This window comes from Felis catus, chromosome X, assembly GCF_018350175.1.
Source record: "Felis catus isolate Fca126 chromosome X, F.catus_Fca126_mat1.0, whole genome shotgun sequence".
Lineage (NCBI taxonomy): Eukaryota > Metazoa > Chordata > Mammalia > Carnivora > Felidae > Felis > Felis catus.
This window is the reverse complement of record NC_058386.1, coordinates 30,148,437-30,175,668: the sequence shown is the minus strand read 5'-3', so window position 1 is coordinate 30,175,668 and position 27,232 is coordinate 30,148,437. Positions and strand designations below refer to the sequence as shown.

The following is a 27,232-nucleotide window of genomic DNA, read 5'->3' as shown; positions in this document are numbered from 1 at the left end:
ACTAGTCAATTACAGAACTGGAAAGTCAATTTGTAGGGGTGTTTATTCCTCACATATAGAAAAACAAACAAACGAGTGAGTGAATCTCATTAAGAACAGGGGCTAGGTCTTATTGGCTTGAATCCTCAGTTCGAACAGTACGTGTTCAATAAATATATGTAGATTGATTGCCTAAGGATATGCCACTTTTCCTACGTCAGGCCCTGGAGTGGGTATTGCGGAGCACAGGAACAGGTTAATGACCTGGGAGGGATCCAGATCCAACTTGGCACAGTGCAAAGCCGAATGAAAAAAGGTTTTAGTCAACACGCAAAGAACAGAGCACCAGAAAAGCAAGTTAAGGTTTACTTCACAATTTGCAGCTCTCATCCCCGTTTTAGCGCCTGCGCTCCCAGATCAATTGCCCTTCATAGGGGGCGCAAAAGGACGTGAGCCCAGAGAATAGAAGCGGCAGCAGGACTGTGGTAAAGTTAGGAAATAGGAAAAACTGCGGGGTTCCTGGGTCCGAGACTGAGTTCGTTCTGGGCTTGAAAAGAGAACTAAAATGTCTTTTGTCACTTTTCTCCTCCTTCCTCCAAATCCCCCGGGAGGAGAAATTGGCTGGGGGGAGGACGAAGTTCACATCAGAGAGACACAGAGTACCGTTCTTTGTTGTAACAGCCACAGCCCAAGAAACGTATGGATTCACAGCTGACGCCTTCCAGAAAAGGACCCACCCAGGCTCCCTGAGAAAAGGAAACCCACGTGACCGCAGGGGGGGTGGGGGGAAGTGAGGCGACCCTGGAGCCAGAACGGCCCGGGGCGGGGCCGGAGACCAAGCTGCTACAAGGAATCGTCCTGCGTAGCCGGTCGTAGGTGAAGGGCTCGCACCAGGCTCGGCGAGTGCCGGACACCGTGGAGGAGACAACTCGTTCCGCGCGCGCCACGCAAGGGGGTTCTTAGAAGTGGGACCGGCTTCGTGCACTGGCAAGGGCCGGGGCGCTCGCGAGCCTCTGGAGCCCGGAGCCGGGAGCCGGAGCTTGACACCGCCCGGGTGCGGACTCACCGCCCCTCCTCGCTCGTCACCGCCTCCCGCAGCCTGGGGCGGGGCCGGGGCGGAGCGAGCCGAACCGCGCCGGGGCGGAGCGGGCGCCAGCAGAGCGCTGCGCGGGGCTGGCGGCGAAGGTCCGCGGCGGAATCGCCGTAGCTGCCGCTGCCGAAGACCCCCACCCGGGCCGGCAGCCCCCGCAGACCCACCTTCCCGGTGCGCGGCGGCTCCGCTGCTTCCCTCCAGAGGAGGTCGGGCTCCCCGCTCTCCGGACCCGCCTGGCGACCTCGCCTCCGGCGGGGCGGGCGGCCGCGGCGCCCGGGGCATGGCTTCGGCGGGCAGCGGCATGGAGGAGGTGCGCGTGTCGGTGCTGACCCCGCTGAAGCTGGTCGGGCTGGTGTGCATCTTCCTGGCGCTGTGTCTGGACCTGGGGGCCGTGCTGAGCCCGGCCTGGGTCACGGCCGACCACCAGTACTACCTGTCCCTGTGGGAGTCCTGCCGGAAACCCGCCAGCTTGGACATCTGGCACTGCGAGTCCACGCTCAGCAGCGGTGAGGGCCCGGCGCGCCGCGACCCCTGCCTCCCGCCCCGCACCTCCCCGCGCCCCACTGCCCGGACGGCCACCGCCTCTCCGCCCCTCCCCAACCTTCTGGGTCCCCTATCCTTGTCCGCCCCGCTCCAGCCTGCCCCTTCGGGGACCCTGGGGCTGCAGCCGCCTCCCTGATGGCCACCCCTCGCCTCTCCTCCGTCCGGGCCGCCAGACCCAATGCGACGTCCCACGCCCTCTCCGTCCTCCCGTGTCCATTCCTTGGGCTCTGGAGTAACACGTATGTTATTTGGGGTCATTGTTATCATTTAAGGCGAGAACCGTGTGGCTGTGTTAAAAACGCAACGCCTTCAACACTCTCTTTAAAAAAAAAAAAAGACCAGCATAAACGCCCCAACTCCGCCGAGACGCTGTGGGTTCTCTGCTCGCTCTTCCCCACTCTATTCTCCCTCCACTCTCAAGGAGGAATTTGCCCGAGTTTACCTCTTCGTGCCCACGTTTCTGCCAGCTCTACTCCACTTTGTCTGGGTTTTCCCCAAGGAGTTGCGGTTTGGGTTTTATTTCCTTAAATTTTTGAGGGATGTGGAAAGTTGGAAGACAGGCGTAATTTCCTTTCCTTTTTTGGTGACACGTCGTTGGTTGTGAGTTGCCCTTCTTTCTCTTCCTCTCCGAATACCTCCTCTCTCCTCCAGACCTTTCTTTCTCTTCTCCATGAGCTACTTACTCACAGATGCCTGGAAAGTTGTGGCGTATTGAGCTAGTACTGGAAACTGCAAATGGATGAGGTGCAGGGTGGAAAAAAGGATAGTCACTGGGGTTACCCAGCCTCAGGGGGAATTTACTCTCCTTGACCCCCACTTGCCTTCCCCCTGAGTCCCGGTTATGCCGTTAGCAGAAATCTTCCAACTTCGGATTTCTTGCAGCAAACCCCTTTTCCTTGCTAATCTTGATTCTTCAGCTGCTGGGGTCAGTGCTGAGAAAGAGTAATAAAGGCAGAGGACCTGCCCGTGATTTTACCCACTTACCCACAGGCACCCCCCAAGAAACCGATTAAATTCCTTCGTGACAGTTTGTCTTCTCTGGGACTATTTATGAAGCTTTCCTGGAAACGTTTCAAGTTCCAAGAAAGTTGAAATAGCACAAATGCCACACAAATCCGTTTTACTTTTGTCTTTGGTTTCTTGTTTTAAGAAAGATTAGTTCACTTGGTTAAGTTTCTTCCATGAATTTAATTTTGTGTTTACAAAAGGCTTTTTCTTTGATTTTACTTCAAAATTTCCATTGACGGGTTTCGTCTTTGTTGTTTAATTCACTGTGGAGGGGACTGGTTGGCAGCAGGAGGTCAACATTTAGGTCTTTTAATTCTTTCAGGGTTGGTTGTTTACAACTAAAGATAAAATAAATTGGTAAAATGCCTTTCTCCAGTAACCAGGGGATCCAAATAAACTTTGGAGAGAATATCTTTTCTTTGCCCTCTCCAATAGAAATGGAAATTTATGTAGGAATGCCAGCTTCAGCTTGTCTCCTTAGCAACGTGAATCTTTTGCCCCTTTCTCCTGTCTCCTGAAATAATAGCCCCCTGATTGCATAAAGACTTTTCAGATAGGTTAGAGAAACCAGCTTCTACTCCTATTTTCTTTTCAGACCTGTACGCTTTTCTCTTGGCCAGGAATGTAGGGAATGGGGAGAAGCCAGCTCTAGTTTGTTGAACGGTATGCAGTGTTTGCTAATCTTCGCTTAATTGCCTCCATACCCCTTATCTCAGCTTTTTCTCCTCTCTGGGCAAGGAAATAGGGAGACCCAAGCTTAATGCCAATGTAGTGATAAGAGGTCTGTCTACAAGGTAGAAATTGGAGGCAGGTACCGTTGCTGTCCCCCCCCCCCCCCGTTATTCTACCCTCTTGCTGAAACTCACACCACAGCATTTATTTCTATCTGGGTTCCTGAAAATCAGCTTCAGTTTTATTTTGCTTAAAATAGTTTTCATCCCAGAAAAAGTATAGTTGGTGAGCAAATGAGGTGGGAGGCATAGAGATGGTTTTGTCTGAAGCTAACTGGAACAAGTTCTTGACTTTCTTTATGTAGTAGCAGTTCATTTTTCCTCTCCAAGGTGGTGGGTGGGGGGTGCAGGAGGAAAGGAAACAAAATATGGAAAATTGCTCCATCTCCCCACTTTACAAAATGTGCTTTCTTAAAATGTTCTGTGAACTTGAACGTTCTATCCACAAATGTTTTGAAATGAAGAGGGAAGCTTGAATTGAAAGGAGCAATTTTCTTGCCTGTTCCAAAGGGCAGGCAGCTTAGTCTGTTTGCTGTGTGGAGTAGCAGAAAGCAGGGAGGGAAATGTCTTCTCTGAAGATTTTAAGAGATCCACTTCATTGTCTCTTGAAATGAATTACCTCGACAGGAACCACCAAGGACAATTTTACCGAAGGCCCTTCACCAGCATCTTCAGGGTTTAATTAAAAACCTTTGTCTTAATTAGAATTAAAACTGCTATGAAGAGGCAAGCTTGTATTTACAGAAGGGAAATTTCAGGAATGTTTCTACTGACGACAATATGTCCTACTTAGGCCCAGTTCCTAGGGAAACTTTCCCTCAGCCGTTATTTTTAAAGCTGCGTTTTAATTTTGGTACCAAATATGCATTGTTTGCTGCTTATACCCGTTTTATGGTTTTAAGCGAAAGCAGAAACATGCCTTTTGTGTGCTGGTCTGTTGAAGGCTGCGTCAGCATTTCTAGTAGGAACCAGTAATCCGGTGTCAGTCAACTGTAATGCTTTTCTCTGGTGTCCCAGTTCAGTGTATGGGGGACAGTCCAGGCGTTCATCCAAAGCTATAAGTTTTGCAAAAGGACAGATGAGAGGACAGGCTAATACACTGTCATTCGCTGTGGAAACAAATAATAATAAAGTATGCTTGTTAGGAAGTTTAGAATAGGTAGTACTCACATGCCGGCCACAGAATTTCTAAAGATAGTTTTCCCCACTACTGATTTTGGCAGCCTTTTAATAAATCTTTAATCCTGTGTTTTTTAAATGGCAGTCTCATATTTGTGGCTTTTGCTTAGTCACATTTAGTTTTGATAACTTTGGTTTAGAATACAGTTGTTAGGGTTTCACAGCCACAGCCATTACAAAAGAATCCTTAGTGCAAATCCAAGTGGTTGCAGAGTGCTGATCCCTAAACTCCACATCACACATACTATGTAACCTCTAGGGTGGTTTTATGTTTCTTCTTGAAAATTTATAAATATGTATAGCTATTTCATATAAAGCAGATTGCTTTTTTTGATGTCTGTGTGATTTATTGACTAAGCAAAAAGCAAGGACATACAGATGGCCAAATGAACACGTTTTACTGAGAGTGATTTTAGGATATAACAAGTGCATTTATCCATCTTTCCATCTACAAAATCTATCCAGCTTTTTCGTCCATGAAATACTTGATCAAATAGTGCCTTTTTCAAGGAATATTGTTAACATCATTGTGCACTGTCCTAAAAATAGCTACATTTGTAGCATGAGTCACTGGCAGTTTTGAAATGGCAGTGCACTGTGTGCTAATAACAGGTGAATATTATTATTTTTAGTTGACAAGAAGTTTTCTTAAGAGTGCTATATATGTAGCTCATTTTCTTAAAACTGTAGTATAAAATTCTACTTTAAAAGGCAATATAAGAAAACCCGTCTTAGGTCGTAGTTTACAATAAACCAAACTACCTAAACACCTGCAAATCTTAGAAAATCAGAGGTATAGTGATCCTGAATTCAGTTGTATATCATCCGTGCATATTTTGAATCCATACGTTCATTGGGAAAGAGAATTTTATTGGGAAACCTTACAATGTGATGTACTCCAGGAAAGGTTCAGCTTGTTGCTTGGTATGAGTTGATATTGATGAGTGTTTACAAATAGCTCCTCAAGCCTGGAGGTCAGGATGGTTAGATATTCTTCTGGCTTTCCGAAAAAGTACTTAAGTAAAACAAATGCAGTTTTATTTAACCTGCACAGGATAGATGGGTGGAAAAGTACATGAAGAGTAGCACCTAGCACCAAAACTTTCTCAATAAACTGAAGAAAACCAGGTATTACTTCTTTCACGATCTTCTTGATGATTTTCTTTTAACGTCTCCTAAGATTTTCAAGCTCCCAAGATTGACTTTTACAAAGGACGTTTTAATTTGTGGGCAGATATAGTTCCTCTTTTGCTCACATTTATAGAATGATTGTAATCTCCAGGGAACCATTTAGATCAGTCTTTGTCAGCAAAGGGATTTGATGAGTGTGTGAGAAGCCTTGCCTTTCATAAACCATTTCACAATAAAACCAAAACAAACAAAGGCATATCTCAAGCAATAGATTTTTCCTGCTGTCAGAAATATATTTTAGGAATTTCTTTCAAGTTTCTGTTAATAGGAAGACCACTTAGCAAGACCATAGATACATCCAGTACTACTAGATATATTAGTGAAAAGGATTGTAGATGCTTCAAAATAACTCCCTGGAATATGTCACCTAAATACCACTGTAAACTTGTCTATGAACAATGCTAAATTATAACTTAATCCTGTGGGAGAGCAGAGTAGTGTTTTGGACAATACATAAAACTTTGGATTAAAACTGCCCTGAACTTGGCCGCTTGACCAGTCATGTGAATTCATACAATTTAATGTCTTCAAATGGTTTGTCATTAAGATTATATAGGTAAAAGTACCTGCTTATTAGGGTTGTGTTTCCTCCTTATTATGTATTCAGAAAAACAAACCCAAATATTGCAGATTTTTTTTGGATAATTGAGGAATCCCCCCCCCCCCACTTAAAAGGTAAACTATCTTTGCATTGAATAATGAAGTGTGCTGTTAGTTTTGATTTTAAATTTTGCTATGGATTACCAAGCATTTAACATTGATCTTGGTAGATCATGATCACACAACTCTTTTCTAATAGCTACCTATTTTGTCAGTAGTGTTACACAGCAGACATCTCAATTATTCCCAGTGTCACTGTAAACTTGCAAGGTAGCTAATGTTATCCCTATATGTTATTGAAGAGATCAGGTGTTTTTATAAGTTTACCAAGTTTTCAGTCAGTGGTAAAGACAGGTTTTTTTCTGGGTTTTTATAAATTTACCAACTTTTCAATCAGTGGTAGAGACAGATTTTTTTCCAAAAGAGTACCAGTTATTAATGCTGGGAAACAAACCACCCCCAAAGTTAGTAGTATAAAACAACAATCATTTTATTATGCTCATGACTTCTGTGGGCCAAGAATTCAGATAGGGCATAATGAGGATGGTTTATCTGGGCTCTGGGATATCTGGGGGCATAGCTAAGGGTGACTTGAATGGCTGGGGACTGGAACATCTGGAACTGCAGGATCCTCTTCCAAATGGTTTCACTGGGTTTGGCGCCTTGGTGGAAATGGCTGGGAGACTGGATTCCCCGGGGACTAGCCTTCTGTCTACAAATAGAGAACTTCTACCCTCTCTAGGTGGTTTATAGTCTTTGGTTTATAGTCTCAAATGACCGAGCCCCAAACCGATTAAGAATCTGGACCTAATCTGCTACTTCATATTGTTGATAAAATTTTAGTTTTTTTAAAGAAAGTTTTGTATGAGTCTGATGAGATAGATGCTTTGTACGTGGACCCTAAAATGTTAAAAGTTAAGACAGGAGCCATGTTTTGTAGTGCTAGAAAGGTATTGGAGTTGCAGCATTGTTTTTTGTTTGCTTGTTTTTCCCTTGTTTTAATAACATAATTCTTGTCCTGGTAATTGCCCATATACTGAATTGCAGAATCATAGCACATTTGGGGTAGAAAATATTTCAAAATTCTTAAAAAAATTTTTTTGATGTTTATTTTTGAGAGAGAGAGACAGAGAGACAAGAATGTGAGCAGGGGAAGGACAAAGAGAGAGGAAGACACAGAATCCGAAGCAGGCTCCAGGCTCTGAGTTGTCAGCACAGAGCTCGACACGGGGTTATAACTCACAAACTGTGAGATCATGACCTGAGCCGAAATCAAGAGTTGGTCGCTCAACCGACTGAGCTACCCAGACACCCCTAGATGTCTACTTTTTTTATAAGGTTATTTATCATCCAAGATTTGATTTCACAAAGAATTTAAGGTCTTCAAATAGACTCATATGTTGATAAGTCTGTTAAGTTTTAGATGTTTATTATCATTAAATTTACATTGTTGTCATGACTAGTCCTTAAAAATTAACAAAACTTGTTTTTCTTTAAATTTCTCCATGATAGGATACTTTATTTATTCATTTTTTATTATTTTTTTTATTTTGAGAGAGACAGAGCATGAGTCGGGGGCGGAGGGTGCGGACAGAAAGAGAGAGATACACAGAATCTGAAGCAGATTCCAGGCTCTGAACTGTCAGCACAGAGCCTGACATGGGGCTTGAATTCACCACTGTGAGATCATGACCTGAGCTGAGGTCAGATGCTCAACCAACTGAGCCACCCAGGCGCCCCTGTGATAGAATACTTTAAAACATCTGTTTAATTCTACTTTGAATCACAATTGAAAAATATGTGGAAAGCAGTCATGTAAGTTTCTTAAATTGATTAAATGAATATAAATTTCACTAGATCAAGTTTTTACTGCATTCTGACCTTATTTTTAAAAAGATACATTTACTTATCAAAAGAGATGGATTTTTCCTTAGAATTTCATCCTTATATGTGAAAGGCACTGACAGCTAAATCTTACCGGTCTTTTCAAAGTATTGGATCATCTCCCTTGAAAATTAGACAAGGACACCATTCCTTACCCTTTTTTGCTTCTATATTTGTATGGGATTTTAAGACACTAGTACACCATCACTTTTCTATTCTGTTGTAGTCTTCGTTCTTTTGGCACCAAAGACTCCCATTAAAAAAGAAAACAAAATAGAAAACCTATAAAAATGAGGCCTCCATGGCTCCCAGAGCACCAAGAAAAAATACCTAGGAGATTATTTTTGTCTCTACTAGCTTATTAACTGGGAGATTTTAAATGATAGTTTAATGAGGCATGTTTCAACATGTCACCTATCAATTCTCTTTTCAAAATATATGTTTATTAGCAAGAAGATGTTTAAACACAGAAGTTGGGGTCCCTGAGTGACATGACATATCCTTAAATGTGTATAAAAGCACACCCACAAACAACTCAAATTTCCATCAAAAGGTGTTTTATTGCTCTCATGTTTTAAGGTCCCTAAACCAAAAGTTGATCAATGTTGCCATAATACTTTGTGAATACAACCTGGTGTCCATTCCTAGCACCATTAGGTGACTTAAGGAGAGAAATGATCTTTCCTCTTTCCTAACGTCTCACACGTACCCAAAGTTAACTTTGTTAAAATATAGTCATTGACTTAATAGCAGAGAGTAGGCATTATCCTGGTACAGTTAGCCAGTTAGCTAGCGCTGCACCAGGTGGTGATGGTAAAGTGATGAATGAAACACTTTCCTTCAAACAAATTAACAAAATCATATAAATGTACAAACTAATGTAAAGGAGGAAATGTAAGTTCAACTTCTGCAGAGGGATAGAAGAGATCTCTAAAGAAGTTTGGTAACAGGAAACCACTAACTTACTAGTTTTATCCCTCCCATATTTACTAAGAAGGTATCTTAATACTGATCATGGGTGACTGTCTAGTTGTCTTCCATCTACCTTTTGACTATTAGGAGCTACTCTAAACCCATCACAGAAGATTTTTAGTTGCTTAGAGGAAGATCGAGTACTGATTGGCGGGCAGCGAGCAATTTACTGTCCCACTGCAGCGCAGGTCATGATCTCACAGTTCAGGAGTTTGAGTTGGGGAGGGGGTGGGGGAGGGAAAGAGAGAGAGAAAGAGAAAGAGAGAGAGAGAGGAGAGAGACTCTCTCTCTCTCTTTCTCTTTCTCTCTCTCTTTCTCTCGCTCTCCTTCTTTCTCTCTCTCGCTCTCCCTTTCTCTCTCCTGTCTCTCTTCCTGCGTGTCCTCGTCCGTGTGTGGGTCTTCCTGCTTTTCCAGATAATTATCCAAGTTTTCTAAATCACAAAATTGCAACCTTCGTAGGTTTTTTCCTAAGAGTAGGGAAGGCTCATCACAACTCTGGAAATACCAAAATTAGGAATTACTATTGAGAAATACCAGTACCTGTTAGATAATATTAGTTACCATCAAATGTTAATGAAAGCTTTCTAACATGGTAAGAAACAACAGTCCTTAGTGGTGATGGTGTAGTTTTGTTTTTTGTTTTCTTTTTTATCTAAATTCTGAAACATGCTTTAAAAGAAGGGCTTTTTGCTAAGCACTGTATATAATGGTCTTATTTTGGGGAAAAGACCCTATATGTTATGGTATTTAGATGATAAATTGCATTTTCACCAAATTTTCTAAGAGAATTCTGTGAAGCAGCTAAAACGACCCTTTATTTGTTAAAAAAAAAGGAGATGTGTATTTTTCTAACATCAACACAAAATAATTCAAGAGACTTGAACGAAGCTGTCATAAATTAAAAATTTGTAACTTGTCTGGCATTTTTGGACAACCAGAGTTTTCCAGAATTTTGGCAAAACTGACCTGCACTTTGGTCATTAAAGTTGTTGCATCACTTATTTGCGTAGTTACCCCGGGTCATTTATGTGCTTAAAATCAGGTTCGCCCTGCAGTTTGACACATTTTTTAATTTATAAATTGTCCTGAGGAGTAGGACTCTAATTTGTATCATTGCAACTTGATTGACACTGTACCTCAAGTAGGTCCTTTTCTAAAATTCCATTTCACTTTGCACAGCACATGGCAGTGTCTATACTGTCATTTTGTAAAAGACACATAGTTGTTTGCTTTAAACATCTGTTTGCACGTGAAGAATGTTAGATTTGCTATTATTACTTACTTGAAGAGACATTGTCATTTTAATTATTGAAATGAGAATCGGAATTCTTCTTTTCCGGCCTTTGTTTGTGTCTACGTCTCATGGAGTAGCTGGAAATTAATGCAACACTGATGGATTTAGGTCAGAATGCAATTTAGCCAAGAAAACAAAGTTTCAACTCCCTCAGTAATGGTTTTGGTTTTCCACTTCATTTGCCACATGCAGACTAAAAAACTCAAGTATATCATTTGATACTTCTGGAAATATTTTGGCTGTTAAGTCAATAGTTATTTTCCTTTTCCACAAAATAACAGCACCATTTCAATTCAATTTTTCATATATGAGGATATGGACTTATTGTCCAACTCGGAAGTATATAGCATTAATCTCAAAATAAATTCTTAAAGTGCAATTGATGGAAATAATTAAATGCCATAATTTCTAATGAGATGAGCTATTTGGGAAAAAGACATGGCCTTCTGTGAAGAAATGGAGATATTGGAGAATTTGGGTTTGACATGTTATTCTGTAATGGGAGCTTTTTTCCTCTTAAATAAGTATAAACCATCCCATTATTTCCAGTTCCTGATAATAAAATGGAATTGGCAATAGTGACTTTGCTTTCTGAGCTCTCACCAATGTAATGAAAAGAACTTTAAATGTTTGGCTATAAATATGTCCTACAAGTGAATAAAAACTATCTGGATGAACCGAAGGTTTGAGTTGAATAATACAGCTAATGTGGGTGAATTAGGGAGGATTTAGGGATGAGCTGTGAGGTGGTATCAAGATGATAGGGAAAGATCATTCTCTCTTTGAGGTTGAACGGTAAATGATTTTGATTGTACGAATGGATATCATTTTGATTAATGTAACTCTTTTTGGAAAACTCAAAGGTGAAAATAAAAGTGACTGGCGAATTTGAATGTGATTATAAAAGTTATTTTTTTTAACAATCAGTATTTTAATTTGGGATGAGAACTGTTGAATAGTGATACCCCTATATTAAAACATTAAAATACATTTAGGAAAATACTACCCACAGGAACAGTGGGAGTTGAATTTATAAGGTTAAAAATCTGTTTCTTCGTTGCTTTTTAAATTTTACCTAATTTCCTAGAAGAAGTGACAGTTGTGTGCTCAGGGATTTACAGAAGGTAGAACTAATTTCAACGTATAAGCAATACCTGCAGAGGTAAATAAATTAGGCAGTGTTTGACAAGTTAAAGGTTTTGAAATAAGGTGGGTGGAGGAAAGCTTTAGGCACTGGTGTAGTGCCTTTGACCTTGGTTCAAAAGTATGGAAGGTGTATTGTCATTAAGATTTTGCCTTTACTGAAAAATGGAAGTAGATTTGACCACAAATTCCCTAAAGGGATGTGAATTCTCCAATTTGGCAATTATGATGTGGCCCATAGAATTTTCATAATGCAGCAGCAATTTCAGACCAGTCTCCTGTATTAGACTGTAAAGTAAGTCAGCACAATTCTGCAGAATACTAAAGCATTTATAGACATTGGAAACTCTGGTGCCAGCTAATAAAAATACCTTGAAAGAGGACTTGAATTTAGTTCCTGAGTTGCATATTAATGCTGGACTTGATGTTATGACATAAGGACTGCCCAGTTTTTATTCTGTAACTGTAGGGGAAAGTATAACATTATATATATTCATTCCTATTATATTTTTCCTTTTTTTTTTTCTGGTGGAAAAAGCACTAGTAGAGAAGCACATGCTTATCTTGAGCATTGGCTTTCATAGGTGCACTTCCAATACCTTCTGTGTGTCATTGTGTCAGTTTGGCCAAAATATAGTAGTTCCCCACCACCCTTACCTGTGTGGGATATGTTCCAAGACCCCCAGTGAATGCCTGAAACTGTGGGTAGTATTGAACCCTAGATATACTATGTTTTTCCTATTTACATATACCTGTGATAAAGTTTAATTTTTAAGTTAGACACAGTAAGAGATTAGCAACAATAACTAAGATTATAAAACTGAAGAGTTATAACAATATACTATAATAAAAGTTACGTAAATGCAAGCTCTCTCTCAGAATATTGTATTGTGCTGTACTCATCCTTGTGATGATATGAGATGATAAAATGCCTACATGATGAAATGAAGTGAGGTGAATGATACAGGCACTGTAATATAGCCTTAGGCTACTTTTGACCTTCTGATGATCCCTTAGGAGGAGGAGCTTCTGCTTCCAGACTGGACTGCCTTTGACCCCCGGGGTAACTGAAACCATGGAAAGCAGAACTGCAGATGAGGGGGACTACTATACTCCCCGTATACCATGGCAGCTCATTTTAGGTTTGATTCGATACATCTCAGCCCATTTGAGTCCTCACTGGTTCCTAGACCAAGGAGGTACATTTTGTCATCAAAACTCATTACCACTTGTTCTCAGAGATCTTGGAAACCAAACTCACATTTCAAATCAACTGGCGTGACAGTGAACAATGACCAGTTTTAATTGTGCACAGCACTGCAATTTGTAAAATATCACCACGGCCATTGAGGTTCTGTGGAGCTGGTTTGTGTTCACTGCTCCACGACAGTGTCAGTTCATCATTTATAAAAATGTGTAAAACTATTGCAGAGTAATAAATCTCTAAGTAGTCTCAACACATCACCTGACTAAATGCTGTGAGGGCTATAAAATTGTGGAACTAAGATTGATATAGAAATGAACCAATTATGAGAACTTAAAATAGATGATTTTTTTTAAAGAAATAGGGCTGAAAATTGACAATTTTATGACATTTTAATTTGTTTTGCAAACACTGTATATGGGATAGCAAGTATTTGTGTCCTGCACACCTTCTAATGGATAAACCATTAGTGTAGAGACAAGTTTTCTGGTCACTTATTATACTGTTACCATAAAATTGTTCAAGTTCTGTAGTATATATCTTGTTAAATCTACATTTGGTAAATAAGTAAATATATGTGTATACATGAAGCCCAACGTATATTATTTTAATGGCCATTAGTAGGTATCTCTAAAACTATTTTTCAGTTTTTTTATAATCCCCCATATTCTAGTATTATTCAGCAACAAAGAAGAAATGGTATCAGGCCGATCTACATAGTCCCTGACTATAGCTCACCCGTAAAGCAGGCCGGTCCTAATATGTGGACAATGGATTCTAGCTGTTGATGGAAAGAGACAGTGTTCTCAGCTCCAGGGTACCTAGTGATGAACTGTGAAAAGTGCCCTAGGTCTTACTGACTATGGTAGCCATATTGAATCAATTTTTCAGCTTCCTGATTGATGTTCAACTGATCATCGAGTTAAAGCTTTGGTCCTGGGCAACCTGCCTGAGTGAAGCATTCCAAATGGATATAATGACAACAATCTCAAAAGTTGGCACTGTGTACCAGAGATATAGCCTCAGTACTTCAGTGTAAGCCCCAGCTTTCTGGCCAGGGCGGTGGCAGACATGGCCCAATTCTAGTCTTTTGTAAAATAAAATGGCTTCTCTGCTTGAACAGGCATTATCTGTGGTTATGGGCCAAAGGGAAGGGTAGCAATATTACAGTGTGATATTGGTAATATGCCTTTTTGACTTTATGTCTAGGATGACTTCCTCATTAGCCACAAATGTCAGTACTAAAAATAAATATAGGACATAGAGGAAAATCAGAACTGGTTGTATTTACTTACTTTTTAGAACTATTTCCTGTGCTGTAAGAACCCCCCTTCCTAATTAGGTCCTAGTCCCTTTTAATAAGTGTTATTCTCTTGGTGGCTTCTGGTGCATTTTATTGGTTTCCCATATGAAATAAAGTATTACCATTTTCAGGATATTCGACATTTTGTGACTAGGATTTTTTTGTACTTTTCTCTTGCTAAATTGCATAGGCATCACTTTGCACTCCTGTATTAGTCACTTATCAAATTGACTTCATAATGAAATTATTATTGTCTGAAAGACCTTTACCTAGAAAAACCTTCAACATTTATAAATGATATGTCAAGTACAGACCACGGGTCTGCAAAATTTAGCTGAAGGGACAAAGCAAGCCTACCACCTGTTTTTGTAGATAAAGTTTTATTGGGACACAGCCATGCTCATCCATTTACATATCATCTTTGGCTGTTTTCACACCACGCAGCAGAGGTTGAATAGTTGTAAGAGACCCTGACCTGCAAAGCTGAAAATACTGTCTGGCCCTTTATAGGGAAAGTTTGCCTATTTTTTTCTGTCTTAGTTTGTTTTCACAAAATGCAAATGCCTGTATTTTAGCTATTCTTTGAGGATATTTAAAGTAGAGAAAAGTGATCAAGATCAATTCCTTTTTTATCTTGAGTGAAAAGTGGAAGCAGTCAAATGGATGGTATTTTATACATATGTATTGGGCTGTGAAAGAGCTTATCAGAAAAAAGCAATCTTTTAAGGTACTTTTTAAATGAGTGAATAGTTGTATCTTGACTTAAAATTAACTCTTTAAAATTCTTAATTTGGAGAAAGTTGCTAAAAGTAATGATCGTTTTATGAAAATAATGGTCCAACTAGAAAATATTCAGCATAGGCCCTTTTAAAGAATCTGATGGATGAACGGATGGATTTTTTTTTTTGTGCCCCAAACACTTTGATATAATGAAAATTTTACTTTTTCAGAAGTTTCAACTTAAACGTTTTCAGAACAATTTCTATTATGCTAAAGTGTAAAATAATTGTCCTATGTATAAACTTTTTCAAAGAAATTTAGAGACTTCCAAATGTAAGGATTATTCTTTTGGCTTTTTAATTTTTTTTTAAATTTTTATTCTTTTGGCTTTTTAAATTCAAAGCTACATGCTGTTATGGAACAAAAAAGCCATAGTATGGCTATCCTTTTAAACTCTAGTTGAAAGCCAGATATACTTTTGTTTGAAGTTATATGCCTTTGTTACAAGTAGATGGCTGAAAAATACTCTCCAATTTCTTGTGATTCACCTTTATATTTTAAGAAGTGTGGATTTTTTTTTCTCTTTTCCCCTTGTTTGTTTGTTTCCTGAATACATTGTGAGTTCTAGTTCAGTGCTGGTTATAAATCCAAAATTTATTAAAAGGAAAGGATGTGGAAGAGGACTCTTGAGGTGAAGAAATACGAGTATAAATAAAAGGAGAAAATCCTAGGGAATTGTAGGTTCCTCCACTCGTCCCTTATCCTACAGTGGTAAAGTGTGCACTTTGGAAGCTTTCTTGAGGGATAATTTCAGAGTGCAGCATCAAAATGTCATGAATTCTTGACTTTAGATAGACTACATTGCAACTTAACTATGGATTAAAGTTTGTTTTCATTTTCTGCACATATATTAAAGTGAAGGGCAGAAGAGGCAGCCTGGGACTTCCAAAGGACCCCTGCTGAAGAATGTTATGGACAGTATCATTTTTTTGTGATGCTTCCTAAGCTGGGTAGTGCTTTCATATATTCACTTTGCTTCTTCTTAGAGAACATTCTACTCTTCTGTGGAAGGGGAAATGGGCCAATTTTCTGTCAGGCTATTTTTACATCTTTATAAGCAATGACACATGCATTTAAGTAAGGTTTACTTTTCACTCAGCACATGGGAGACAAAATATCCATGTACAGAGACCTGTACATAGTAAGTGGTCAATATATGCTTGCTGTTTCCATGCATGAGTGAAGAAGAGGGCATGTCAGCTATTTAGAGTACCTTCTGGCTCCCTGGGAATACTTAATTTCACAAACCATCCTTGCAGTAAATACCACAGTAAGATTAGAATGAAATGAGAGAGAGGCAGAAAAAACAGCCGACAAATTCTCCTGCTGCCAATTTGCTGGGGGAGTTGTTTTAGAGAAAGGGAGGAAGAGAAGGCAAATATAAACTTGGTGTGTGTGGGGATTTTTGTTTGTTTTTTGTTTTTGTTTTTTTGTTGTTTTTGTACCGAAAGGGCAGGCTTTACAAAAAAGGACAGAAAAAAAAGAGTGAAAGAATGTATTACAACATGGGTGGATATCAGAGACATGTAAGCCAGAAACAAAATAAATATCCCAGGGACACTTGCATGGCTCATTCGGTTGAGCATCCAACTCTTGATTTCGGTTCAGGTCATGATCTCATGCATGGTTCCTGAGATCGAGCCCTACAGAGGTTAGCTTCCCCCCCCCCCCCCCCCCCCCCCGCTAACAGCACAGAGCCTGCTTGGGATTCTCTCTCTCTCTCTCTCTCTCTCTCTCTCTGTCTCTCTCTGTCTCTCTCTCTCTCTCTCTCTCTCATTCTCTCCCCCTTTCTCTCTGCCCCTCTCCCGCTTGTGCCCCTAGCACAGCTGCCTCTCAAAATAAATAAATGCACATTAAAAAAATAAACATCACACACTTAAAAGCCAGACACAAAAGAGTTCATGCCGTTTACATAATAGGCACAGATAAATCCGAGGTATAGATGTCCATTACTAGCCTGGGTGGGAGGGTGATACTGAGTGGGGAGGAGGGAGAGGCATGAAGGAACCATGGTGATGGAAATGTTCTAGACCTTAATCTGGATGGTGGTTATATGGGTATATGAATATATCTAAAATTTCATCACATTCTCTACTTTCATATTTAAGATTTGTGAACTTTAGCTCAATAGAAAACAACAGTAATCAAAATAGGTTATGGAAAGGATACCAAATTTACCATGAAGGCTTAATAGAGTCCTTGGAAAGCATGGCAAACCCCTGCTCTAAAAACACTGCTGAGCTTAGCATAATAGACTTTTCTGAAGAAGCATATTTATAATTTTTGTTGTAAAAAATTTCAATTCCCAAAGGACGCTTAGCACACAGTAAGATCACATGTATTTAGATGCAGCAAGGTGAACATAGTTGTGTTGATTCTTTGAGGACTGACTGCTTAAAAGCAGTATCTTTCTTCTTTTCTTTCCAGATTGGCAGATTGCTACCCTGGCTTTACTCTTAGGTGGTGCTGCCATCATTCTTATTGCATTCCTGGTGGGTTTGATTTCTATCTGCGTGGGATCTCGAAGGCGCTTCTACAGACCTGTTGCTGTCATGCTTTTTGCAGCAGGTAAATATATATTTATTACTTTCAAACTGATATTAAAGTTTCATGAACCTTTCTACCATCCTGTCTTCTCATGCAAAAGCAGTATGTGGTTGCTGCATTACATACAAATTGAGAGATATTTGTTATATTTTAAGGTAAATTGGCTAAGGGTTTATCATATTATTAGTTTTCAGTGTGTTAAATAAGCATTTCACAGAGCATAGTGGCAATTTCTAAACTTCTAACTAAAACATGAATAAGTAATAGTTCTTGACAGGGCTGTTGCCTTACGAATTGCAGCAGATGTGTTTACGAACAGTCTTCACATTCAGTTTTTTTCCACTCCTTTTACTGCCCCCTTGGTGATCTTAAGGCAACATTATTGTTTTCTGACATGAAACTGAAAAACATTCCAATATGGATAGCCTTAAATGTATAAATCCATTTGGAAATAAACATGGCTGTAATGAAAAATGATAATGTAGAACTCGAACCATCAGATAATTCAGTTGTATGAGGTCAATGCCATATTCATTAACTTAACAACCATCATTCTATGAAGCACAGCTTGGATAAAAATATCAACCAAGGTAAGATGGAAGTTTTGCTGAAATCAAGGAACTATTTAGAAAGGAGGTTTACAAGATTAAAAGTCCAGCACATTATTATGTGTTTTAATTTTCATTTGTAAGAATAGCTTTGAATATATTGTTCTGTTCAATTCAAACTGAAATATTCCTCTGGTGCCTTCAGTTTACCCTGTCAGTCACATCTGATTTGAAGACTGCAAAATAAGCCCCCGTGACTGTCAATAATGAAGACACTGACAGAACCATCTAGGCTATTAGATGGATTTTTTTTTTTTAAAGGCTGTTTAAAGATGGGAACAGATGAAATTTCAGTATTTGAAGGGTAGTTTGATCTAAAAATGTAAGATCAGAAGTATTCTGCTGCCCCCTGCTGTTTGTGTTCATTTTTTATACCCACAAAGACCGATCATAATGTAGGTGTCATAAAAATGAAGGTCCAAAGGCCTAAAGCAATCTGGAAGAACTGCTAATTCAAATCTCTTAAATGACTTGCTCAAGATTACATAGTAGTTACCAGCAGAGCCGGGGCTGGGAGACTACTGAATTTTAGACATGGCTCATTGGCTAATGATTTGTTCATTCAGCTGTTTATTAGGTAACTATTACAGAGGGTACACTGTATTAAGAGACCCATAAAACTAGCTAAGTATCACCACAGATACTTTCTAATAAGAGTAGAAAACACTATTACAAAAAATATTCTGAAAAAAATATTCTGAAGTCATAGGCAGTGACCATACTATGATCATTTTGTTGATCTCCTGTGTAATAAAGAACTGTATTGTGAATCATTTGGTAAACCTGAAAATTCTCCTAAAGATTCCATCACTATTCTTTAGTTTATTTCTTGGTTCATGGATTTCTCGTGGCTATTTCTATTTTTAGAATGAAATAACTTTAGTTATTTTAATTTTAGTATAAGTTTGTCTTTGCAGCTAGGATTTATTAACATAGTGATTAGATAATTAATCATAATAGAATTTCTTGATAAATTGTTCTGAAATGATATACCATTCTTTAAAACTGGAATTATGTTTTGAATAATTCTTAGAATACTCAGATATTTCTGATTTTAGGAAGGTATAGAGGTACTTTAGACATTCTCTTATAAATATGGAATATTATTGTGCTACCTAGTTACGGTCTCGTTTAGACTTTAACTTACCACCTACTAGCATATGCAGAATCTACATAGAAATCCAGTTGTTTATAGCACCTATTATAAACATGCTTAGAAAAATAATTAGGAGTTTCTAGTTATTTCTTTTTTTTTCCTCCTAGTTCTTTCTAAAGAAGCTCTGTATGTTTCCCAAGTATAGCAAAATTTATGAAAATGTGAAAATAAGTACTGGTTTTAACAGAAAGTATACTATAGATGAATATAAGTTATTAGGTACTGGGCCTGGTCAAAATAAAGATTTTTATTTAGCTCTAGCTACTATAAGTAGTAGTAAATTATAAAATAATGAAAGGAATCCCTACAGCAATATTCATATATTCATATTCTACCCACTGAGAGCTCAAGTGAGCATCATACTGCTACATTTTAAAAATGTACATGTGCTAAGATATAATTTTACTCATTCTCTTTTGACACTGTGCTTATGGAAGCTTTTTTGAAATAACCATTAGTTTTGTGTTCACTTTGGACATAAGCAAGGTAAAACTTACTGGTGATTTGAAACATGTCACAAAAGGTTTCTCTCTGCCATCTGAGAAACCATTAAAGAGTTGCCAGTAGCTGATTTTGGAAAAGATACTCATTACACATAATAATCCATTATTGATTTGGGTAGAAGATTAACAAATTTGGGAACTCTGCCTACTTGAAACAATGCTAGTTAAAATCATGGCTGTTGATTTTGCTTGCCTCATAGTAAACATACTTACTCTATTGGTTGGCTTGTCTCACTTGTAATTGCGTTTAGTGATTCTTTGTAAATATTTATTTGGGGTCCTTTTACCTTTTTGCTCATCTTGGTTTGCTTGAAAATGGTCTGTGTTTCTCCTCTTTTCTCAAAATGGTTTTTTTTTCCCCCAAATAATACCAAGCCTTATCTTGGTGTCCACACACGGATCTTGTTATCTGTCTCAGCAAAGAAATAATCTTTGCTTCTGCTGAAACATGCAATACATAAAGTCAAAACAAGCATAGCGCTACCATTTGGAAACATTTCTACACAGGAGTATATAATTCATTCAGTACTGTGTGCTCTGCCTGGTACAACGAGGTGGTTAATAGATAGTTGAATCAATGATGGAAAGATGACTAAGGCGTGTGGCTTATAATTTGACAGGGAAAACAGGCATGTAAACAAGCTAACTATAATCCAATTTTTCTTAAACCATTTCTCTCTCTGCAGTTTATGAAGCAGTAAAATTCATGTGAGCACAAAGCTCAGACCAAAAAGAGGTCGAAAAAGTAATAGTAAAAATTATTTTTTCTTTTATTCATGTTTTCATTCATTTATTTAACAAATATATGTTGAGCACCTATAGTATGTAACTGTACTACTTTGGTGTTAGATTATGTACTCCAAGGGTATTTACTAAAAGCTGATGATTAAATCTCATAAAGGTTTTTCATCTTCCCTTTTTCTCTGAAGTCCTTAATTTAGGGTGGGCTTGTTACCTGCCTGAATAGTTGCTAGAATTGCTGAGAGATAGTCATCACTGAGCCCATCTCAAACAGTGTCCCGGGGTGCCTGGGTAGCTCAGTTGGTTAAGTGTCCGACTCTTGATTTCTGCTCAGGTCATGATCTCATTGTCAGGCTCTGTGCTGACTTCTCAGAGCCTGCTTGGCATTATTTCTCTCCCTCTCTTTCTCTCTCTGCCCCTCCACCCTGCTCTCAAAATAAATAAACATTAAAAAATAAAACATTGTCCCATGTTCCACAACTCCCTCACTGGTCCTAGAAGTCTAGACTTCAGAATAAGATATCTGTAATAACAATGCTGGCAATACTAATGAATTGAGCACCTACCATGTGTTGCACTGCTAGACATTCAGTATATACTCTCTTATAAGATGAGGTATTTCTTTTCCCCATATTATCAATGAAGAAATATGTTCAGAAAGGTCAAGTAATTCCCCAGAGTTATCCAATAGGTAAGTTGCAGAGCCAGGGTTTCAGTTCAGGGCATCTATCTCAGTTGAAAGTCCACATGGGGGTTCACAAGTCGTCTTTACTTGGTTACATATAACACATAGAAAAAGAAGTGCAGAATCAGCCTTGAATTTTGAATGCAGCTGCCAACTGTGCACTGCAGTTGGAGTCCATCCAGTTATTCCTGTTACTCCATTTTTTGGGGGGCAACACCCAAGGGAGTAAGCAATGGGAGATGTCATAAAGTCCACAACTTGATCAGTGCAACATGACTCAATCAGAGCACATCATGAAAGTGTGCAAGTTTCCAATACAGATGACTGTAGCCCACTTCTTATTGTGTAACTGACAATGATCAGTGAGATATGATGGGATTATGATAACTGGCATCTAGTTCTCACTAAACATTTAGTGAAATTAAAGGAGTTGCATCATTCTGAGTCCTCCTCTTTTACTGTCTGGTTTTGCAGATCTTTTTTATTCCCCAGGGGGACTTAGGATGATTGTTTCCATTTTTCAAAGGCCTTTAGTACAAATTGAGAATTCTCAGTCTTATAATTCAGATTTTAAATAACGGAATCCCCACTAATTTTATTAATGATATTTCCTTTCTGTTTTATGTGCAAAAAGCCTTCTGCAATTAAGTGTTTATACAGAATAGTGATTTCCCCCCTCCCCAGGGTCCTGTAACTGCTTTCCACCTCTGAGCTATATCTGATGAGAGGCTTGTGTTTTGCAGCCCTCCTCACCATCCTGTCACACGTATGAGGTGGCTGAAAGTATTTTCAGTCTAGATTTTGGCAGAAAAATCAGTGTCCAGTTTAGATTTCACACTAAAAAGGAATTCTACTCACAGATCTTTATCAGTATGAAACTACTCTCTGGCTAGAACATTTTATAGTATCAGTGCAGTAATTAATTTCATATGTACTACAACTCTCAGTAGTTACAGATGAAATTTCAAAAGGAAAAGGAGACGACCTCATATTAACCCTTTATGGGCAAATGTTTCATTCTCCAAAATGCCATTTTCTTTTTGTAAGTTCGGTATTTAGGGACTTGGCTGGTAAGTCCTATCAATTCTGTCTCTAAATTATCTTCTAATTCTATAGTTTCTTTTATGTACCACAATTGCTGCCTTAGTTGAGGGTATAACTCTTCCTCATGTAGAACATCTCAGTTCCCAAATTTGAACTTACCCTACTTTATTTTTCAAATTTTAATATCCGACTTAAAATGTGTACATGACTTTCCTTCATTTCCCTTTCCTAGAATCCAGTTATTGAGTTTATCTTTTATCGTCTTTTCTTCCCATTCTCTGACCTGTGTCCATGCGTTGACCAGCCTCCTAAGTGCCTTCCTTCTCCAGTCTTCTTCAGTTTATAGTCCATCTTGCACACAAACGCATGAGGTGTAGTTCTCAAATACAAATCTGGCCTTGTTGCTTCTCCCTTTGGCTTCCCCAGAGGCAGAACCTAAGACAAGAAGACAGTGCAAACACTTAATCTGGGAGGTAAAAGAAGGGAACAGAAGGTGAGACAGCGAAGGGAAGGGAGCCAGTAAAGAGTACATTATCAAACCAGTTGTTGCTGTACACAGCTGGAGCTTCTCTTGGAAAAATTCTGGAAACCAATTTTACAACAGACACCTCAGAGTTATTTCATTGGAAGGACTAGGGAACTGGGGTATTTAGAAACCGAATTCTGAGAGTCATTGGTAAGGGCTAAGGTGATGCTGGGGAGACAGCAGTGTTAATTTCTCAGAGCACCAGGCTACAATCAGGCAAAGTAGCTTTAGTGGCCAGAGGAAAAGTGAGGCCAAGAAGGGCAGGTGGTGCTCACAGCTGGAAGTCGGGCTGACATGCACCCGGGTGATGAAGATGAAAGTCTATGGGTAGGGTGCTGACAGCATCTACAATTAACCTCTGAGGGGCGCCTGGATGGCTCATTTAAGTGTATGACTTAGGCTTAGGTCAGGATCTCATGGTTCTTGAGTTCAAGCCTGTCATGGGCTCTCTGTTGTCCTCTTCCCACTCTGCCCCTCCCCTACTCTCTTTCTCAGAAATAAACAAACATTTAAAAAATACTTTATTAGAGGGGTGCCTGGGGGGCTCAGTTGGTTAAGCATCCGACTTCAGCCCAGGTCATTATCTCATAGTTCATGAGTTCGAGCCCCACATCAGGCTCTGTGCTGACAGTTCATTCTGGAGCCTGTTTCCCATTCTGTGTCTCCCTCTCTCTCTCTGCCCCTCCCCCACTCACGCGCGCTCTCTCTCTCAAAAATAAACATTGAAAAAAAATTTAAAAATACTTTACTAGAAAAAAATAAAAATAATCTCTGAGATTTCTCCCTATAGAATCCAATCTGTTATTTTTATGACACACTAAGCCTTTTAGAGTCTGAACCAAACATTTCTATGTGAATGTAGCCTTTATTCCAACCCTGTGACGTTTCTATAGGTACATCCTCTTATACTGCTAAGCTTTGTACAAGCTGCTGCTTTTTCCTAGAGGTGTTTTCATCTTTGTCTGCTGACCAAGTCCCATCCAGTTCAAATGGTGCTTCCTCTCAGAAGCTTTCCCTTCTTTCTCCAGGCAAAAATGGTGTCTGGAATATTGAGTTCAGTAAACATGGAATGAATGGATAAGTGAACATGCCTCTACTATTAGTGTTGAATACATTCGTTTATAATTACCTGTGTGTCTGTTTCCACCATAGAGCATGAAATATGACTGGTCAAGGGCCATGTTCTATCTGTCTTACCCCTTTTCACCTACTACACAGTGAACATCCAATAAATGTTTGTTGAAATATCCCATTATAAGAAAATGTTGAATATTTCAATACTGAATGTTTTCTGTTTCAATATTGAAACACTAAAAAATATCCCCTTAAAGAAAACTAGACATAAGACAAAATTAGTACCTCTAAGTTCTTGTCATGCTTCTAGCCACCAATTTCATGCTTAGTAATTTTGTTGCCTCTTTTCAAACAAGTGGAGAGAGGTATAAAATGAACTTCACATTCCCTTCAAATTCTAAAATGCTCCACAACTTTACTCATGTTGCGTCTGACATAGAGCATAGAGAATACCACATACAATGCCTATTATGTTTCATTGATTGGTGGTAAAGTAGAAATATCAGTATGATGATATTTTCTTGAGTCCTGAACTCTTCAGGTTTGTTTTTTGTTTTTGTATTCTTTTTTTTTTTTCCACAGCATCTACAAAAGGCAAGGAGGCATTTTTACCTGTGTATGTGTATTTTTGTTAGATGGAGAAAGTTATTTACAAATGCAGGCTTATGTATGTTTTTTTCCCCTCAGTTTTGCTATTACATGCATTTCAGTGATTCTAAAGAGAGAAAAATAATTCAGACGCATAAAACATTTTAGGGTAATTTTCATCTGGCTACAACACAATAAAGTTTTATCTCTAAGAAAGCTGCTCAGGAGAATATGCCAGTGGAGCCTAATGCAGTTGTATTTCCACTTTTCCACTGGAGGGAAATAATATCATTGTATTATACCATGGAGGCCAAATACTTGCTAAATAAAACACATTGAAGTGAATATTAAAAGCAGTCTAGGTAAACAACTCACCCTAGAGACTGGCTGTCTCACAAAAGAACCCATAGAGCCCTTCTAGAATAGAATTCAGATCAGTTATTGCTTCTGTGTTCAAACTCCTTTAGCAGCTGTCCATCACACTTAGAATAAAATCTAGACTCCTGCACACAGTTCACAGGGCCATTCCTGAATGGGCCTCTGGCTCTCTTTTCCGTCTCCTCACCTACCAGTCGCCACCGTGTTCTCTGTCCTGTGACCACAGCATCCTTACTGATGCTCCACTGCAACCAGCATGCACCTGCGTCACGGGTTTTATGCTACCTGTGCCATCTACCCGGATTGCTCACTCCTCACTATAGTGGCCTGCACCCCTAACTTCATTCAGGACTGTGTTCAAATGACTCCTCCCTAAAGAGGCTTTCTTCAGCTTTTGATCTGAAAGAGCAGCCTGTATCCCTCAATCTTGTTTTTTTGCTTTCTTGTATTATCATGTCTGCCATATCCTGTACTTATTTAACTAATGGGGGTAGCAACTTTTGTTTTCAGTGCCTTAAACTATCACTTTAGAAACATTCAAACATTCTTATTGAATGAATGAATTTGTTGAATGAGTAAATGAATTACTATTCCTAATTCACTTATATTTCAGTCACATCCTGGCAGGATCAGGCATCCTTTGATTAGCAACCAGAGTAGAGAAACCTGAGGAGAAATGCCTTTTTTAAAAAACTTAGTAACTTTGGAATTTGTTTTCTGTAGTTCATGGTTGATAGGAATTGACTTCTTGTTCTTTTTAAGACATTTAAAACATGAAAGCACTCTTTCCCTCACAAAGACACAGAGCCTGCTGAATTTTTTAAAATTAGCACATATTTACACATATTTAGCATTTACTGGCTGTAAGTAGAGGAAGTGTGGGTTATATAATGGGTTGTCAGTTGTCCTAACATGGACTTAAAATCTTTTCTGAGATTTTTAAACTATAAACAAGGTGTGGTTTCCATTTTGGATGTCAAGAGATTCTCCTTTTATACGGACCTACTTGTCCATCCACTCTCCATGGTGTGGAAGTGTGGTAGGCCACTGCCGATCTGGAGCAGTGTTGAGTTACATGGCAAAAATGTTTCAAATTCTTATACCCAGCTCCAGAAAGGTTACTTGACCCCCTAGTCAGAGCCTTAGAGAAAGTAATGATTGTGTGGAATCATGCTCTCAGGGGTTTTCTGGAGTTCATCAGCTTTATACTAGAAATAGAGGACCATTAATGTAGACTTGCTAGGAACATTAATCATATTGGTAATAAAGATCTTTTATAGGTTCTGAGAATTGATGAGCATAGACTTTAAAACGCAAAAGTCCAGCTTAATTAAACACACTATCCATCCTATTGCTTTTTAAAAAAATTAATAGTGTATCTTTTTTACTATATCAAATTTTATTCTTGTCTCAATTGTTCACATTTTTGTTGTACTTTTGGAATTTACAGCATCTTTAAGGTGACTTAAATAATAATCATTTTAAGCAAACATTTATTTTATGTAGCAGGGTGGCAAACTTTGTTTTATAAAGGGCAAGATAGTAAGTACTTTGGGCTTTGTGAGCCACATGGTTTCTATTGCAGCCACTCAACTCTGCTATTGTAGTGCGGACAATACATAAATGAATGAGCCTGACTGTGTTCCGGTAAAAGTTTTTTTCAGAAACAGCAAACCAGATTTGGTAGTTTGCCAAGCCCTGTCACATATTACATAGTACCCCAGATTTTTTTAAAGATTGTAACTTGAGGGTGGAAGCTGTCATATGGTAGAGAATGAGGCAGACACATCCCATAAATGATAGTTAAGTTGATTTAAATACAATAGAAATTATATAATATTTGATCCCACATGAAGTTATGATTTTGAGTGGAAGACATCATCTCTTGTGTAATCCCATGTCTCCCATATAGAAATAGCCACAGGATAAATACCACTTTAATTTTAGATATATTAAAAAACACCCTTGCCTTTCCGGATTATTTGGTTTGTTTTATTTTATTAGGTATGACTCATCACAGTTTCTCTTTAGCCCTGACTGACAGCCAACTAAATTAAGATTTAGCTAAGAACTAAGAGCTAAGTTTTGTGCTCTACTGTAGTAGCCATCATTAGTTTATGTTTTCAGTACCATCATCTCCCAGGCCTTCATTGATTTCATTCTGTTTTGAAAGTAGGTGAAGAATGAATATATAGATGTCATCTGTTATATCTCATGCAAAGGTATTATTAAATGTCACTTCTTGAAAAAAGATGACTTTTGAGCCCCTTTTTAAAGATGAGAGGAAAAGGATGGAAATAGTTTTTGAACAGAGGAATATAAGTAAAGACATCCACAGTAGGAGTTGCTGGAATGGTCAGCTGAGTTACATGGTATTGAGAATCAGCAGCAAGAAATAGCATGTCTTGAATCACAGGTTGACCAGTTTCATTAGTACAAATGAGTTCAAATTCCTCAATTCCTCAAGAGCTTAAATAA

General features: G+C 38.9%; 1 protein-coding gene across 1 annotated transcript in view; it reads left to right on the top strand.

Moving 5' to 3' along the window:
• Positions 1–813: 813 nt before the first annotated feature.
• The window catches only part of TMEM47 (transmembrane protein 47), a 30,209-nt gene continuing 3,790 nt past the window's right edge, over positions 814–27,232 (top strand). Inside the window, exons 1-2 of the mRNA XM_011291679.3 lie at positions 814–1,578; positions 17,332–17,472. Of these exons, the coding sequence (XP_011289981.1) occupies positions 1,353–1,578; positions 17,332–17,472 (367 nt within the window). The 5' untranslated portion in view covers positions 814–1,352. The remainder of the gene's footprint in view (positions 1,579–17,331; positions 17,473–27,232) is intronic.